The sequence below is a fragment of the Nicotiana attenuata genome, chromosome 6, assembly GCF_001879085.1.
Source record: "Nicotiana attenuata strain UT chromosome 6, NIATTr2, whole genome shotgun sequence".
In the NCBI taxonomy this organism is placed as follows: domain Eukaryota; kingdom Viridiplantae; phylum Streptophyta; class Magnoliopsida; order Solanales; family Solanaceae; genus Nicotiana; species Nicotiana attenuata.
Window position 1 is genome coordinate 28628414 of NC_031994.1, and position 15530 is coordinate 28643943.

The 15530-nt window shown below is 38.5% G+C and overlaps 2 protein-coding genes across 3 annotated transcripts; one reads left to right on the plus strand and one right to left on the minus strand.

The window, feature by feature from the left end:
* On the plus strand, positions 277–8700 carry LOC109226749 (type I inositol polyphosphate 5-phosphatase 12-like). Of its 2 annotated transcripts, XM_019391597.1 has the most exons (12): positions 277–912; positions 2044–2398; positions 3156–3408; positions 3547–4360; positions 5035–5159; positions 5358–5442; positions 5870–6035; positions 6138–6178; positions 6263–6530; positions 6713–6836; positions 6923–7283; positions 7667–8700. In XM_019391597.1, the coding sequence occupies exons 1-12, from the start codon at positions 448–450 to the stop codon at positions 8015–8017; spliced, it is 3408 nt and encodes a 1135-aa protein (XP_019247142.1). In that variant the 5' UTR covers positions 277–447; the 3' UTR covers positions 8018–8700. The 2 variants fall into 2 exon arrangements, with proteins under 2 accessions (XP_019247142.1, XP_019247141.1); XM_019391596.1 differs by having other exon boundaries at positions 5870–6178.
* On the minus strand, positions 8574–15226 carry LOC109226751 (ankyrin repeat-containing protein At5g02620). Its single transcript, XM_019391598.1, has 3 exons — positions 13835–15226; positions 11021–11430; positions 8574–9961 (listed from the first exon to the last, which is right to left on the minus strand). Exons 1-3 carry the CDS (start codon positions 14289–14291, stop codon positions 9101–9103), a joined length of 1728 nt encoding a protein of 575 aa, XP_019247143.1. The 5' UTR covers positions 14292–15226; the 3' UTR covers positions 8574–9100.

The following is a 15530-nucleotide window of genomic DNA, read 5'->3' on the forward strand; positions in this document are numbered from 1 at the left end:
TGGAAGGTAATTTTTGCATGTGATTCTTTGAGAGAAAGAACCCTATTATTTGGTTTTTCAATTTTTGTTGGTTAGTTTTGGTAAGTCTATGACTAATGGCTAGAGGTTGGTAAGTTGAAATTTATTTGGGACATTTGTGTAAGTTTCCTAAAATATTCTTGTCCGTACAGTACCAACAAAAAGCTTCGCCATTCTCCTCAAAACTACCTTCCGCGCTCTTCTCTCTTCTTCTCATGCATGTCCACTACACCCACCTGCCCTCCTCTTCCACACCCCTAACCCCCAACATTTGCTCTCTCCTCTCCTCTCTCTCTCTTCTTCACACACATTTCTCTCATATCCCCATTTTCTTCAGTCTTAATTAGTTCACGTTTAGAAAATTTCATAAAGCTTTTCCGCTTTATATATTGTTATACGTATCTTAGCTTTTCCATTATAATTAATTCCATGGACGAGGAAAAATTTGAGGATGACGAAAAACATGCATTGGAAAGTCTGAGCGTGGAGCCAGTACCGCGTAAGAAAGCTCATTCATACAGCCATCAGCTCCGTACCAATACCGGAACTCACCACAAGCGTCATCACCAGTTCCGACATCACAGCTTTGATATTCCCACTAACCTCATTGATAACAATAACCATGGGTTAATATACGATGACGACGATTCTTCTGACGGTGATGAAGATTTTTATCCTTATATTTCGACGTCAGGGCAGGTGTTTGATGCAGGAATCGGGCCGACGATGGGAGATGTGTCGGATAATGTTAATCAAGGACAGCAACAGCCATTGCCGGAGTTTGTTGGAGGTGGTGGTGGAGCTGGGATTTTTAAAGTGCCAACTCGTGCCTCTGTTCATCCCTCTCGTCCATCTTGCCATGAACTCAGACCTCACCCCCTAAGAGAAACCCAGGTGAGGAAATTATATGTTACAACAACTACTGCTAGATATGTATGCCTCAATCCCAAAATTGTCGGAGTCCACAGGGACGAAGCCACATTATCCTAGGGGTACCCTTGGAGAAATTTCTAGAGTCCATGATATAAATTATCAATATTCATTTTCTTTTTGACCTTGAGTAATGCAAACAATATTGGTGATTAGAACCCAATGCCCCGAAAACCTAAGCATTCGTCCACCGAGGGTGTGTCAGGACCTAAAGGTCTGGTCGATGGACAACGGGTGAAAATTCCCTTACTACTCTTTTTTTTAATAGCTGTGGTGTCGGGGCGGCTTACCCACACCTTGACCTGCTACCTCCCACTAGCAACAGGTATCTGGTAACTCTGTTCACCAAGGCTTGAATAGAAGAAATCACCTACTATTTTTTGTCTCTAGTGGGATTGATCCGAGACCTGATGATTCTCAACCCACTTCATTAACCAATAGCCGCACTCTTGGGTGCAGTTCCTTTACTAATGCTCGTCGAACTAGAGAGATGGAGGAGACTAGGTTAGTCGAGAGATGGTTACACGTTCAAGAACATAAGGTGTCCTTGATTTTTCAGCGTTAGACTAGATAGAGGAAAAGACTTGAGCGGATGTTGGAATGCTAGGCGCTAAAGTAGTCTTAAAAATTGCTTATTTTCAAGATGTAATTCTTTTCTTTCTAGAGCTTTTTAATTTATCAATTTGTTTGATGTTTAGGACTAAATGGAACATAGTTAAACTTTTTGAGGTTAATTAAAATAGTCGAAACTATAATTTCAACTGATGCAAGTTGCACTTGTTTCTATTTTCAAAACCCAAATAATAATACATTTGAAGTCTTAATTATCCACCCCTTTTGTATTGTTTGTCGAGGAAATGACATAGGATATGGAAGAGAAGAGCAATGATGAAGCTAGATTTCATTTGTTTCTTAAGCACTACTGCTGAGCAAAACTTTCCATAAGTTTGATGTCATTTTTGTTTGATTGTCAGATGAATCAGAACTAAAAAGTGTGTGTGTTTTGTTTAGCATTCTTCATTCTGTGTCCGTGTGTTTAAAAATCTTTTTCTTTCTTTTCCCAATTTATAGTAACAAAAATAAACCTGAATACAGGTTGGAAAATTTTTGAGGACCATAGCCTGTACAGAGACACAATTATGGGCAGGACTAGAATGTGGGATAAGAGTATGGAATTTTTCAGATCAGTATAAACCAGGAATGGGAATTGGGGAAAGGGCAAGGAGAGGAGATGAGGATGCCGCACCATTTCACGAGTCGACAAATACAACACCCACATTATGCTTGATGGTTGATAGTGGGAGTAGGTTGATATGGAGTGGACACAAAGATGGCAAGATTAGGTCCTGGAAGATGGACCAATCAAATGCTGGTGAATCTCCTTTCAAGGAAGGCCTCTCCTGGCAGGCTCATCGTGGTTCTGTTCTTTCTATGGTCATGTCTTCTTATGGTAATACCAACCTTTCCTTGCTAGCATTTGTAGTTCATTTTTGAAAAGAACTATGATCCCCATCAATGTTTATGATTAATCAGCCTATTGAAATTCTTGTTTGTGCTCCTAGATTCTGTTAGCTTATGGTTGGGTTATATCATTTCTAGTTAGCAGCCCTTGGAAATTAGGACATAGGAGAATAAAGAGCTTATTTGCTTGTAAAGAGAGAGGAAGAATCTTTTGTTTCCTTTTTGGTAACAATGTTGATCAAGACAAGGTTCTCGGATCCTAACTATTTGATGTGCTTGCATGGTACATATGACAGGAAGTTTCATTTGGGCATTTAAGCAACTTTGATATCGAAAATAATGCTAGGCCAAGTGTCTTTCTTGATGAGTCTGAGATTACCCACCAGCCAGTTATCTGGACCGCTAATTGACCTTCAATTGACCTTTTTTGCTGATTGCACACAAGGCCGCTTTGTCATTCCACCCCATAATTTCTCTATAGCTATAAGTTTTGTACATGAAGTCTCACAATAATCATAGAGAACACTTGTTGAATTCTTTTTCTGAAGTTAAATTTTCCAGGTTATACTCTGGAACTTTCATTCATTAGTTGCCGGCTTGCAGCTACATCATTGATTATGTGTTATTTCGTCTTAGTGGTAGTTGAGAATCTCAGTTGTAAGCTTATGTCATAACATTAATGGTGAATATATTGTTCCTAATTTTCTTTGTAGACGGCTTTTGTGACTGTATACTTGCATATCCAGGTGATATATGGTCAGGGTCCGAGGGTGGTAACATTAGGGTTTGGCCATGGGAATCTGTTGAAAAATCTCTCTCTCTATCACCGGAAGAAAAACACATGGCTGCTTTACTTGTGGAAAGGTCATCCATTGACCTTAGGAGCCAAGTTACAATTAATGGTGTCTGTAACATCTCATCTTCTGATGTGAAGTGCTTGTTGTCTGATCATATAAGAGCAAAAGTGTGGGCAGCTGGATCAGCATCCTTCTCATTATGGTAGGTTCCTCTTTATTGCTTCCATCTGAATGATTGTGTGTGCATTTCTTATTCATTAGTTAGTTAAGAGAATAGGCAAAGACTTCCTTTGCTAATAAATCATCACTCCTAATTACCCTGATAGTTGGGAAACTGCAGGGATGCACGTACAAGGGAACTCCTTAAAGTTTACAATGCAGAAGGTCAAATTGAAAATCGAGTTGACATGTCATCAGTGCAAGACCAAGCAACAGAGGATGAGATGAATGCCAAGTTTGTACCAAAATCTAAAAAGGAAAAGTCACAAGGAAGTGGCTTTCTGCAGCGGTCACGTAATGCTATAATGGGAGCAGCAGAAGCTGTTCGCCGAGTTGCTACAAAGGGGGCAGGAGCATTTGCAGAAGACAGTAAGAAAACAGAAGCCCTTGCGATTGCAGCTGATGGAATGATTTGGAGTGGGTGTTCAAATGGTTTACTTGTGCAGTGGGATGGAAATGGAAACCGTTTGCAAGATTTCCATCACCATCCTTGTGCTGTTTTATGCTTATGCATTCATGGTTCTCGAATATGGGTTGGCTATGTAAGTGGCATGGTACAGATGCTGGATCTCGAAGGAAACTTGCTAGCTGGTTGGGTTGCTCACAACGGGCCTGTAGTAAAAATGGTAGTTGGGGATAACTATCTCTTCAGCTTGGCTACTCACGGTGGTATACGTGGATGGAGTCTTGCCTCTCCAGGACCTATTGATAACATAATACGACCAGAGTTAGCTGAGAAAGAACATTTGTACACCAGAAAAGAAAATTTCAGGATTTTAGTTGGCACCTGGAATGTTGGTCAGGGAAGAGTTTCACAGGAAGCGCTTGCAGCTTGGCTTGGTTCGGCAGTTTCAGATGTTGGAATAGTAGTGGTTGGGTTGCAAGAAGTCGAAATGGGAGCTGGTTTTCTTGCAATGTCTGCTGCAAAAGAAACTGTAAGTTATTTCACCTTCAACATGTTACAGGAGGTCCAGCTATATAAGAAACTTTAAAGCTGTATGCAACCAGTAGTTGTGCCATTTGGCGAAAATTGACCCAGAAACAAAAAAAAAATAGAGAACTTGATCAGTCTGTTATTTAGAAGAAAAGAAGTCAAGAATCCTGGTAGCTTAAAGAGTTAACAGGCTTTACTGTCATGAGAGAATGATAGTGTGTTGCAATCTACAAGTAGTTCTGCGCTTTCGTTGATCTGTCTCCTTGACGCTGTGTCTCTATTTGCTCAGCTAATCCGTGAAACATGATCAAGAGATTGAAGGGCACAAAATAGCTAACACTAAGATGCTCTACCATAGATGTATTTTCCTGTGTCTGATTGGTGAGTAAAATTTCCAGTCCACAGAAGGAACTTGTGCATTTTATAAAACAAACTACTGACTAAAGAAGTTGTGTACTGAATGTCTTTAATGCTTGACTTCAATTTGAAAGAAATGGTGTAGGTTTACTCACTTTGCGTCACTTTTGATATTTCCAAGTCAATCATTTGTTGACTTTTGCTATGATAGTATTGATATTAGGGAATACATAATCTGGCGCACATGCGGATAGTGTAGCCTGATACTTCCTAGTCTTGTGTCATGTGCACAGCATTACCACTCATGTCAAACTGTAGGTAGGATTGGAAGGAAGTGCGATGGGGCAATGGTGGCAGGATGCAATAGGGAAGGCATTGGATGAAGGATCAACTTTCGAACGTGTAGGATCAAGGCAACTAGCTGCATTGCTTATTGCTATCTGGTAAGAGCTTGTGAATGTATCTTTTAGTGATATGTTTTCTCTTTGTAAGCTGAAGTCCCAAACTATACACCCTAAGGACTGCATCCTTCATAAAGCATTATATTTCTAGCTGAATTGGGGTGAAATATTTCTCCTTCAAGCTCTAAACCTATTTTGTACTTTTCTACTCATTTTCTGCATCAATAATATTTAACTCAGGGTGAGAAAATCTCTCAGAAAACATGTTGGAGACCTTGATGTTGGAGCAGTTGCATGTGGTTTAGGACGTGCAATTGGTAACAAGGTACCTTTCTCCCTGATATTGTTAACTTGTATAAAAAATAACAGACGGTCTGATGCTTCTGGAGTTCGCTCATATCGAATTGTCCAAAAGCTCATCAACCTGTCCGAGGGATGATGAAGGCGATGCCCCAATTGAGGGAACCACCCTCTTACTCTTTTTTAGATAAGAATGCGAAAGACCCTTACCCTTCCAACCAAGCCCACTAAGATAGACTAAGTAGACTAAAAAAAGTGCACAAGAAAGACTAAGGAAACAAAACCTTTTCTCGATAACGCTGGGCCATGTTGGTTTGTTTACACTAGAACTCATACCACTGATGCTCAAGACATAAAGCTGCTTGCTCTACTAAATTATTGTTTCTTGCCTTTATAAGGGGAACAATGAAATGGCTTGCATAATTCTGTCATGTTACACACTTACAATGCAGGGTGGCGTTGGTCTGAGGTTAAGAGTATTTGATCGAATAATGTGCTTTGTAAACTGTCACTTGGCTGCTCATTTGGACGCAGTAAATCGTCGCAATGCTGATTTTGACCATATATATCGAACAATGTCCTTCACTCGGTCTTCTAACCTTCTCGACAATGCTGCTGGTATGCTGCGATACCTGTTTTTCTATTGCACTGTTGTCTTCTCCACATATTTACTATGGCTGCTTTACTCTTCTGGCTTGCCATGGGTCCTCTCTCTTGCAGTTGGCGTTTCATCTGCTGCTCAAATGCTTCGTGGTACAAATGTATGAATGTGCAATTCCTATTCTTTTTTTCAAGTGATTTTACAGTCTAATTCAGTTCAAGTGACACCTTCTCATCTACAACAGGCTGCAGCAATTAATTCTGATGAGGGAAAGCTTGACCTTGCTGAAGCTGACATGGTGATTTTCTTTGGTGATTTCAATTATCGTCTTTTCGGGATATCTTATGACGAAGCAAGGGACTTTGTCTCGCAAAGAAGCTTTGATTGGCTTCGAGAGAGAGATCAATTAAGAGCAGAAATGAAATCTGGAAAAGTTTTCCAAGGAATGCGCGAAGCAATCATCAGATTTCCTCCAACTTACAAGTTTGAAAGGGGGAAACCAGGATTAGGAGGTGAGGCATATTTTTGTAATGATATAGAATGTGACTGAACTTTTTTTTCTTTCATTTTGTAAAGGATAATGATGACAAGGGTTTGTTTCAAGGACCAATTTAAGATTGTGCTTTTTGAATAGTCCTACATAATGTATGAGCTAACCAAAAGCATTGACATTACTTTCCTTTTTCCACTTTAGGATATGATTCAGGAGAGAAGAAACGAATTCCAGCTTGGTGTGATCGAGTATTGTATCGAGACAACCGGTCAAGTACTACTGTGGAGTGCAGTTTAGGGTGCCCCGTTGTTGCATCCATTATACAGTAGGTCTTTTTTTTTTTCTTTTTTCGGGGCGTTCTTCATATTTACTTTTCTCGCTTCACCTTGAAACTTGTCTGTTATGTGATAGGTACGAGGGTTGCATGGAAGTAACAGAAAGTGATCATAAACCTGTAAGGTGCAAGTTTGATGTTGAACTTGCTCATATTGATAGATCAGTAAGGAGACAAGAGTTTGGGAATATTTTCCAGAACAATGATAGAATCAAGTCTATACTGGAAGAACTACATTATATCCCAGAGACAGATGTTAGCACCACCCAAATTGTTCTTCAGAATCAGGACACATTCAGCTTAAAAATTTCCAACAGAAGTAGAGAAGACAAAGTTCTCTTCCAGTTGACCTGCTGTGGTCAGTCCGCTGCCAAAGAGGATGGGCAAGCATCAGAGTATCATCCCAGAGGTTCCTTTGGTTTTCCCAGGTGGCTTGAGGTGATACTTCATTTCCTAGATGCTCTTAATTTGGGTTTATACTTTCTCATCCTACATGAAACAACAAATGGATGCTCATGGAAATATTTAACAGTATTACCTCTTCTCTAGTCATACAGAATATGTTAGGGAGTTAAGATGTTACTAAAATAGAAAACTTAGATGAAAGGGTGTCCCTTCATTCTGATATGCACATAGTTAGAAAGAAAACTGATGGAGAAAGCATTAATCAAATCTGACCAGCCAAGCAAGTAAATTTTCTCTTAGTTGATTTCTAATCTATCTAATGCGTTGTCACTCTCCTTCGCTTTAACATATACTTTTCTGGAACTGAAAATGGGCCTTTACTGCAAGAAATGCCACCTAATGATTCTCTGATTCAGGTCACACCTGCGGCTGGCATCATCAAACCTGATCAAGCCGCTGAGATCTTAGTTCGTCATGAGGATAGCCAGTCATTAGGAGATTCTGTTGATGGTATTCCTCAAAGCTGGTGGTCTGAGGATACAAGAGAGAAAGAGGTGGTTTTGATGATCAGAATTAAATCGAGTCAGTCAACTGAGGCCAGAACACATCAAGTACATGTGCGCCACAGCTTCACACCTGATGCAGTTCGCGTGAACTCAAAGAACAGTAGGAGTAACCAAGGAAGCTCCCATCATAGATCTGCACCTAAACATGTTGGCAATACCTCGAATAAGGTGAAAGACCATCAAAACATTCGAGTTCCTTGATAGCTACATGAAAACCTAAGAAGCTACAAATACAATTGCATCACCAGAGGATTCCAACCGGTTTGGATTTTCTTTGCTGTCAATACTTGATAGGATCTTGATGTAAATACTCATACACAATTAGTATAAAAGCTTGTTTTCCGGCTCAGAGTGTTGTCAAAAAGTATAAGATTTGCTCATCCATTTTTTGTTAGAATCAGGTCCTAAATACTTATCTTTGACTGAAGACTTATGATCAATTTTTGGCTGTGATCACTGGAAATCTGTTTGTGCGTCACCAAGAGGACAATTTGTTTGTTCTAGTAAGCACAAAAGACTTGAGGAATGACTTAAGTGTTACCAATTTGTGTATTGTAAATTTGATTTTTGGTTAAGCTTTTTGGAATCACATAATAGTGTTCTTCTGATGCCTTATTTTCGCCGCATAACACCTTATATCCAGAAGTAGGTTACTGTGGATCAGGAAGAAGGAAACTACTGAACTAGCTCACTATTGATGCTTTTCGCGAAGCCGACAGAAAATTCCCAACAAATAAAAGCTGGAAAAAGATGGAACTTCATTACCACAGGAGATAGATATGATGAACTATATAATAACAAATTTTGTTTAGTACATTTTTCTAAGGAGTGGATTATGTATAGGCAAAAGCAACTGAATATCAGCCATTTGCACCTTCTTGTCATCCGGCAGTCTGGTAGTAGTAATTGTAGGTAGGTAGTAAACTCCATGATAGTTTGCCTTCAACCTATTAAAATCATGGGAAGGATTTGCTAAAGTTTCATCTTGAACTTCCAAGCATATATGTCACCTCAGATAGGTAAGGAATTTAGTGGCTGCAGCAGTTAGAGAATTGTGCAGATGTGGATCACCTCGTCATTATTGCACTCTATTTAAAGTTTCTCCTCATCTGTTCCTAACTGCAAAGACCCTTCTGTTCCTCACACAATTTGTTATCTGAAGCCATTGCTACAAGTTCATCAGACTTGAGGGTTTAGAATCTGCATATATTCACTCATAATGCTATTCACACATCGCCAGGATTGATACCTTGGGGCAGAAATTTAGCTGACTTTTATTTCTTCCTATACTGCATACATCCTCTTGTAGCTTTCACTGTAAAGCTCTGTATCTGATGCCACGGACATCGAGTATGAACGTGAATGAGTCTCAGCCCTCCTTATGCTCCTCATCTTCGACTCTTCTAGCCTATGTCGAACCACACAATAGCACATGGAACCAATAGTAGTGAGCATTATGGTGCTACCAATGACAGTTGCATAGATAGCAAGCCCTCTTTCCTTGTCTCCAACCACCACATATGTGAGTGAAATAAAGGAAATTGAAATAGAGAGGCAAGCTGCCCACATGAGCTTGTTTATCCAAAACATGAGTTGCTTCTTTGCCTTTTGTTCAATCACCACCACAGAAGTTTGTACTACGACAACAGCAATGGAAATAAACAAGGCCATACTGTCAAACAAGAAGAAGATTATGAATGCCGCTTTCCTAGCTATGTGTGCTTCACCGAGTGAAACCCCATCTGTTTTTTTCTCAACGTATTGGCCAGGTACAGTGAAGATGGCAGCAAAAGCTACAGTAGCAATAAGGACAGCAACAACTGTCGCGTTGTTGATGGCATTATTAAGACCACTAATGTGGAGCTTTTTCACATTTTTTGCAATTTTCCGCACTTTGAAGCCAGTTTGACGACTGTGTTGGAGTTGGGACTCCACATCATGCCTTATGTCACTGACAGTCTGCTTGAGTTGCTTCGCAGCATTGGGAGGCCTCCCATGATCTTTAGAATGGGTAGCTCCTGCCTCCTTTAAAATGGAAACGAGCTGCAGAGATCCAGACTTTTCTGCAATATCAAGAGCTGTTTCTCCAGCCTTATTGACGGCGTTGAGATCAATGCCCTCGATTGATATTAGACATTGTACCATCTGCAATTATACGTAGTTAAGTTTCAAGATGAATGCTAAAAAGAGAATGCAGAGAATAAGATTTATGATTCCTATATTGAGCATGCATATGTATTCAATGAAAGAACCTAGTTACAAGATCTTAACATGAATGCTAAAAACAGAGTACACTAAATAAGACGTTGGGTTACTATATTGAGCATGCATATATAGTCAATGGAAGAACCTAGGTACAAAATCTATGTCAAAAGCAAAAGAATTCTCACGTAAACCTGAGGAACATCAGATTCACACAAACAACAACAACAACAACAACATGCCCAGTATAATCCCACGGGAACATCAGATTCACACATAATTATTAAAACTCTGAGTAGCTTGATCTTTTTTTCCTTTTTTCTCTATGCGAGTAGCTTTGATTCTTAGTGCTGCTTGTTTGAAGTTTTTGCATTTTTGAGTATGCAAACTCAGTCTTTGTGCTTTTGCAACAAGTGTTTGTTTGAGCTAATCTTGAATAAGAGAACCTTTTTTTAAGACTTCCAAACTCAGTTTTGAAATCTTTCTAAAACTCAAAAACTAACAATTTGGATTTTTTAGTTTTAGAAAGATTTGAAAAACTGAGTTTGCATAGTTTCGAAAAACTGTAACCTCTATTAGGAGTTTCATGGGTAAAAAAAAAAAGTACCGAGAAAATGTCAATCATCAGAAAGTAAGCAAGAAACTCTTCGTCCTTATAAGCAGTAACTCGTGTCAGCTTTCTTGTTTTCAGGGGGCATCAAAATTACCAGCTGTGATTATTAGCTTATCTTGCAGATATCAGGCTTATGCAGCATCTGCAACCATCTCCACGATACAACAAAAAGTTTTCCTCCATAAACTCACCCACCACTTTTTTCTTTCTTCACAGAACTTGTAATTTTCAACGTGATTAACAAAATGAACAGTTCTGCCTAAATTCAGATACATTTGACTTCGACATATAAAGCACATATCACTAGTTCACCTTAAACACATTAAGACCCTCAACTTTCTGGAAGTCACTAGTTTACAGGAAATAATAATTAATAAACGGAGACCAACCTGCGGCCGTCCCTTTATAGTTGCAACATGAAGTGCTCTGTTTCCTTTGTTATCTTCCAAAGCCAATACAGCAGGATTTGGTTTGATTAATTCAAGCACAATATCAACATTTTGACCCTTTACAGACATGTGCAGGGCACTTTGGCCTTTTTTATCCGTTCTAAAGCCAATCTCAGGATCTTTGCTTAGAAGAGATCTAACTATTTCCAAGTGTCCCATTCTTGCAGCTGTATGAAGAATAGTCTTGCCATTGTTACGAGCTATCTTCGCAAGGTTTGAGTCAATCTCCAGAAGGAGATTCATCACATCAAGGTGTCCCTGAGCAGCTGCTGTATGTAAGGCTGTAGAATTGGATGAATCCGTTGTCATCACTAGGTTTGGAAATGAATGCAACAGTTCCTTCAGTACCTCTGCAATGTAATCCCAGAAAATATTTTTAGAGAGTAGAAATAAGAAAGAAGCATTCTAGTTCCAATTTAACTATTGTTACTCAGAACAAGCTTCAGAAAATAACAAGCGATCCAGAATCAAGAATTTAAATTTATTTCACTTGTCATCACAAGTTTGTAAGCTTTGATATACTTAAACAATAGAGGCTAAGCACAAACTAAATCATACTAGTGATGGCCTAACTCAAAATTGTGAGTAAGAGTGTTAAGCTTAATGAGTCTTTTTCTCATGAAGTAAATAAGCTTAATCGTCAAGCTCAAGCAATCTTAAAGTTCAATTCTTCGTTCTTTTATGATAAAGGTAGTACATGACCCAGCTCGTGCACATCTTGATTAATCCACGGGTACCTGGTCCTACCAGTAAAGGTATCGGGTAACTCTATCCACCTTAAAAAGATGGAAAGATATCACCTAACTTTTTTTGCCTCAGGTAGGATTTGAACCCTGATCTCCCATGGTCCATTTCAACTCCACTGATCGTGAGGCTACCCCCTTGGCAAGGAACCTTAAAAGTTCAAAAACGTTCATCAAAACTAAGCTGTACTGAAAATACAGCACTTATTGAGGGGGGGAAATTGAGGAGCTAAGCTATTGACAAGCTGCTCAAGATCAAACTGGTCTAGTTTCACAAGGCAGTTTATCAAGTTCACACTTTATTCAGATACTCAAACAGATAGGAAATTTAAAAACGAGGACGAAGAAAAAGGATTTCCTCAAGTTTCAGCAGAGAAGAAACGAAGAATTAGCATAACCAATTTTAAGTGAACAAGGGACGACAAGAAATATCATTATTCATTGCACTCGGTGTTGGTTGACATCGTAATTGGATGTGATTCTATTATGACGCCAGGAATCATAGCATTATTTGGTTCCAGAAAGCAGTAACATCTCCATGAACAACATGGCTAATTGGGTGTGACAATCAGGACTAGGAAGCAGCAAAAGAAGTGTTAAGCTGACAAATTTTGGGAATTTGTTGGTGAGCAGAATAGTCGTGGAAACCTAAATGAAAATGATTCGCAAAGCCCCCAAAGAATGATAAAGTCCTGTACTTCATGGGCTAGTGTAAACAATAGTTTCAGAAGAATACATCATGTCCGTTCCATAAGATTTATCTTTAATTTTAATTCCGGCAGAAAAATAAACTAACCACTTTTTGTGATGTTTCTCCAATCAAACAACTATATATTTCTTTAAACAAGTAATCATTGTTTCAGGCTTCTGACATTTTTTATTTATTTTCTCTTAACAGGAAATCATTTTTAAGGGATAGACATGTATCACTTTTAAATATTAATATTTTTACTATTTTAAGCTTCCAAAATTTTTGTTGGGAAAAAGGTTTACGGAATGATGGTATCAATACAGAGTTTCAAGTAGTTGATCTAAAGGTACAACTTATTTAAAGGATCTGGACAATCTTTGCAGGATGGATTCTCGTTCAAGCCATTTTGACTCCTACGGATATGAATAAAAGTAATTCCAACTCAAACCCTTTCAACTTCTATGCCACCACAAGACACACTATTCTATAGGTCCTTATGTATCTACAAAATGCTCACTTGAGGTAATTCATTATTTGTGCAGATGCTATATTCACCCTCTCCTAGGATGACTTTGTTCGGTGACATAATTGCATAGTTATCACTTAACAGCTTTCATAATTTTAAATTTCAAAACTGCTGCTTTTCTATTTCATGTATTAACAGGATATATACAGCAGTCGTTCCACTGTGTCACACTACCACTGACTTATATACCTTCCCACCCCTACTGAGAAATAGAGCTGAGTAATCCTACATCTAATGGCCGAGAAACTTTGCACCACTAATCTTGAATAACTTGGACCACCCCCTCCAAGCGAAAGTTTTGCACTCAGATGAAAGGAAAATACATATTAGCATCTATCTGCTATAATATCGCAATATGATATTAACAGCCCAATATTTTCATAATTTGATAGTGGCCAACTGCAGGAAAGTTAGCTCTGGTTGCTCTGAACTTAGTCTTGTCCTCTAATTTTCTATTATGGAAGAACATGCTTTATATGCAGAGTCTTCAAATGGAATCATATTTTTAAGATAAGTTATCTAGTATTTTACTGAAGCTACAAGTAATCTGCACTAGAGCAGGCTTAATTTAAAGGTTTTAGAAGAAAAAATCAAGGATGCAAGTTGCTCTAAATGGGGGGCTAACAGCAGCAATAGGTAGCATGTGAAAATCAACCAGTGCCAAGTGCATCGTACAAATAAAACATATGCATTATCTCACGAGGATTAAAATCTGTACTAGAAGGAATCATTGACTCAAACCAAGGAAGGAAAATGTTCTCTTTTTTTCCTTTTATGTGGGCACGAAGACTCACCAATATGACCCTGCTTTGCTGCAACATGGAATGCATCATAACCATTTCTCGCCAGAATAGAAGCCGTCTGAAGGTCTAAATGTTTTAACAACTCTGCAACAATCAAGGTATGGCCATTCTCTGCCGCAACGTACAGAGCAGTCTCACCCTCCTGGTTTTGCTTAGATAACAAATCACTGATGCCTTTGCTAATATCAAGCTTCTGAACAATTTCTTTAACCTTCCCTAGGTTCCCTGCTCTAACCGCGAAGTGAAGTGGAGAATCCCCTCTTTTCCCTGGTGATTCCTTACCCCTCTTCCTCTCACCACCACCAAAGCTCAGCTGCCTCTCCATTGCTATCCTAAAGCTTTTCTGTTTCTCCATCAACCCTCTAAAGCTCTTCTGTTTCTCAATCGTCCCGTTTCGAAAACTCTGTTGTTTCTCCATCACCCCACGAAAGCTAATCTGTTTCTCCATCAGCACCACAAAAATTCTTCTATATCCGACTTTTTGTTTCCCACTTTCAAGAACTACAAAGCTTGAAACTTTTCATCATTATCAGGTCAGCTTTTTCAATTTTAACTACTAAGATAACCCCCCCAAAAGAAAAGGACAAGAAATTCTACTTTCACCCTTTTCTAACTCAAAACATATCATAAAAAATTTACAAAGTTAGTCCAAATTATCAAACCAAAATTCAGAAATTCTAACCAAAATTCTTCATTTATGAACCTTGGAGCTCAGCAAATTAAAATTTCAAATGTTGAGTATGGTGCAAATCTCAGCTCTTATAGTAAGCTCCCAAACACAAAAAACAACAATCTTTCACTGGATTCACAGAATCAAGACGAATTACCTTGAACTCAAATTTACATAAGAAGTCAAACCAAGCAACCAAAGAGCCAAATTTTCACCCAAAAATAGAGCTCAAAACCTCATTCTTGATGAACCCCAGAAGCTGAAATGAGACACAAACGCAGATTCTCCACTCATTAAAGCCAGAGATAGACAATTTTATGCGAATCTTGAAAAAAATCCTTAAAAAGATCAAAAATAGGAAAGGCCACCACTCTCCATGTGGGATTTATCAATTCACATGTACTGTAACAATAATTGTGGGATTAAAAACAGTTACTGAAAGCAATGCTCTTATATTTTAAATTAGTATATTTATTTCACTTTTCTAGAAAGTTGGTCTCCACTATTATCCACCCAATTGAAGTACACCAACAAAAGAAAAAGAATGGATTTTTACTACTAGTATTATTTTAGCCTCTTGTTTTTTTGGTACTATATAAAATACTAGAATAAAAAAGTTAATGCAGCAGATTGTTGGCCGCCATTGATGTTGACATGATATATAGTTGCACCAAAAGACAAAGATATACAGAGAGATCAAGGGGCCATAGCATATTTTTTACAAGGAGATGGAAATAATTGGAGACTTGGAGTGGAACACTCTACCGTGTGGGCCCAACAATATGATGAATTGGAATAGTGGGGTCCACTTTGAAGAAATGCATCAAGGCACGGAAGGTAATAACAGCAAATAGATGGCTAATAAGCCAAGGGTCAGTCCATTTTCATGTCTATTTTGAAATTGAAAATTTTCTCTCTCTTTTTATTCTTTAAAAAACAGTTTTCCATTCATCAGGTCAAGATGAAAATTATGGCAACTAGGATAGCTTTTTGGTGAGTTTTTTTTTTTTTTTTTTT

Coding starts and splice junctions, on each gene's coding strand:
- LOC109226749 (XM_019391596.1), top strand. CDS start 448: ATGGACGAGGAAAAATTTGAGGATGACGAAAAACATGCATTGGAAAGT. Junction 3,409..3,546: donor TCAGCATCCTTCTCATTATG/GTAGGTTCCTCT, acceptor GGGAAACTGCAG/GGATGCACGTACAAGGGAAC. Junction 5,443..5,869: donor GACGTGCAATTGGTAACAAG/GTACCTTTCTCC, acceptor CTTACAATGCAG/GGTGGCGTTGGTCTGAGGTT.
- LOC109226751 (XM_019391598.1), bottom strand. CDS start 14,291: ATGGAGAAACAGATTAGCTTTCGTGGGGTGATGGAGAAACAACAGAGT. Junction 11,431..13,834: donor AGCAAAGCAGGGTCATATTG/GTGAGTCTTCGT, acceptor ATTACATTGCAG/AGGTACTGAAGGAACTGTTG. Junction 9,962..11,020: donor CTATAAAGGGACGGCCGCAG/GTTGGTCTCCGT, acceptor GTATAATTGCAG/ATGGTACAATGTCTAATATC.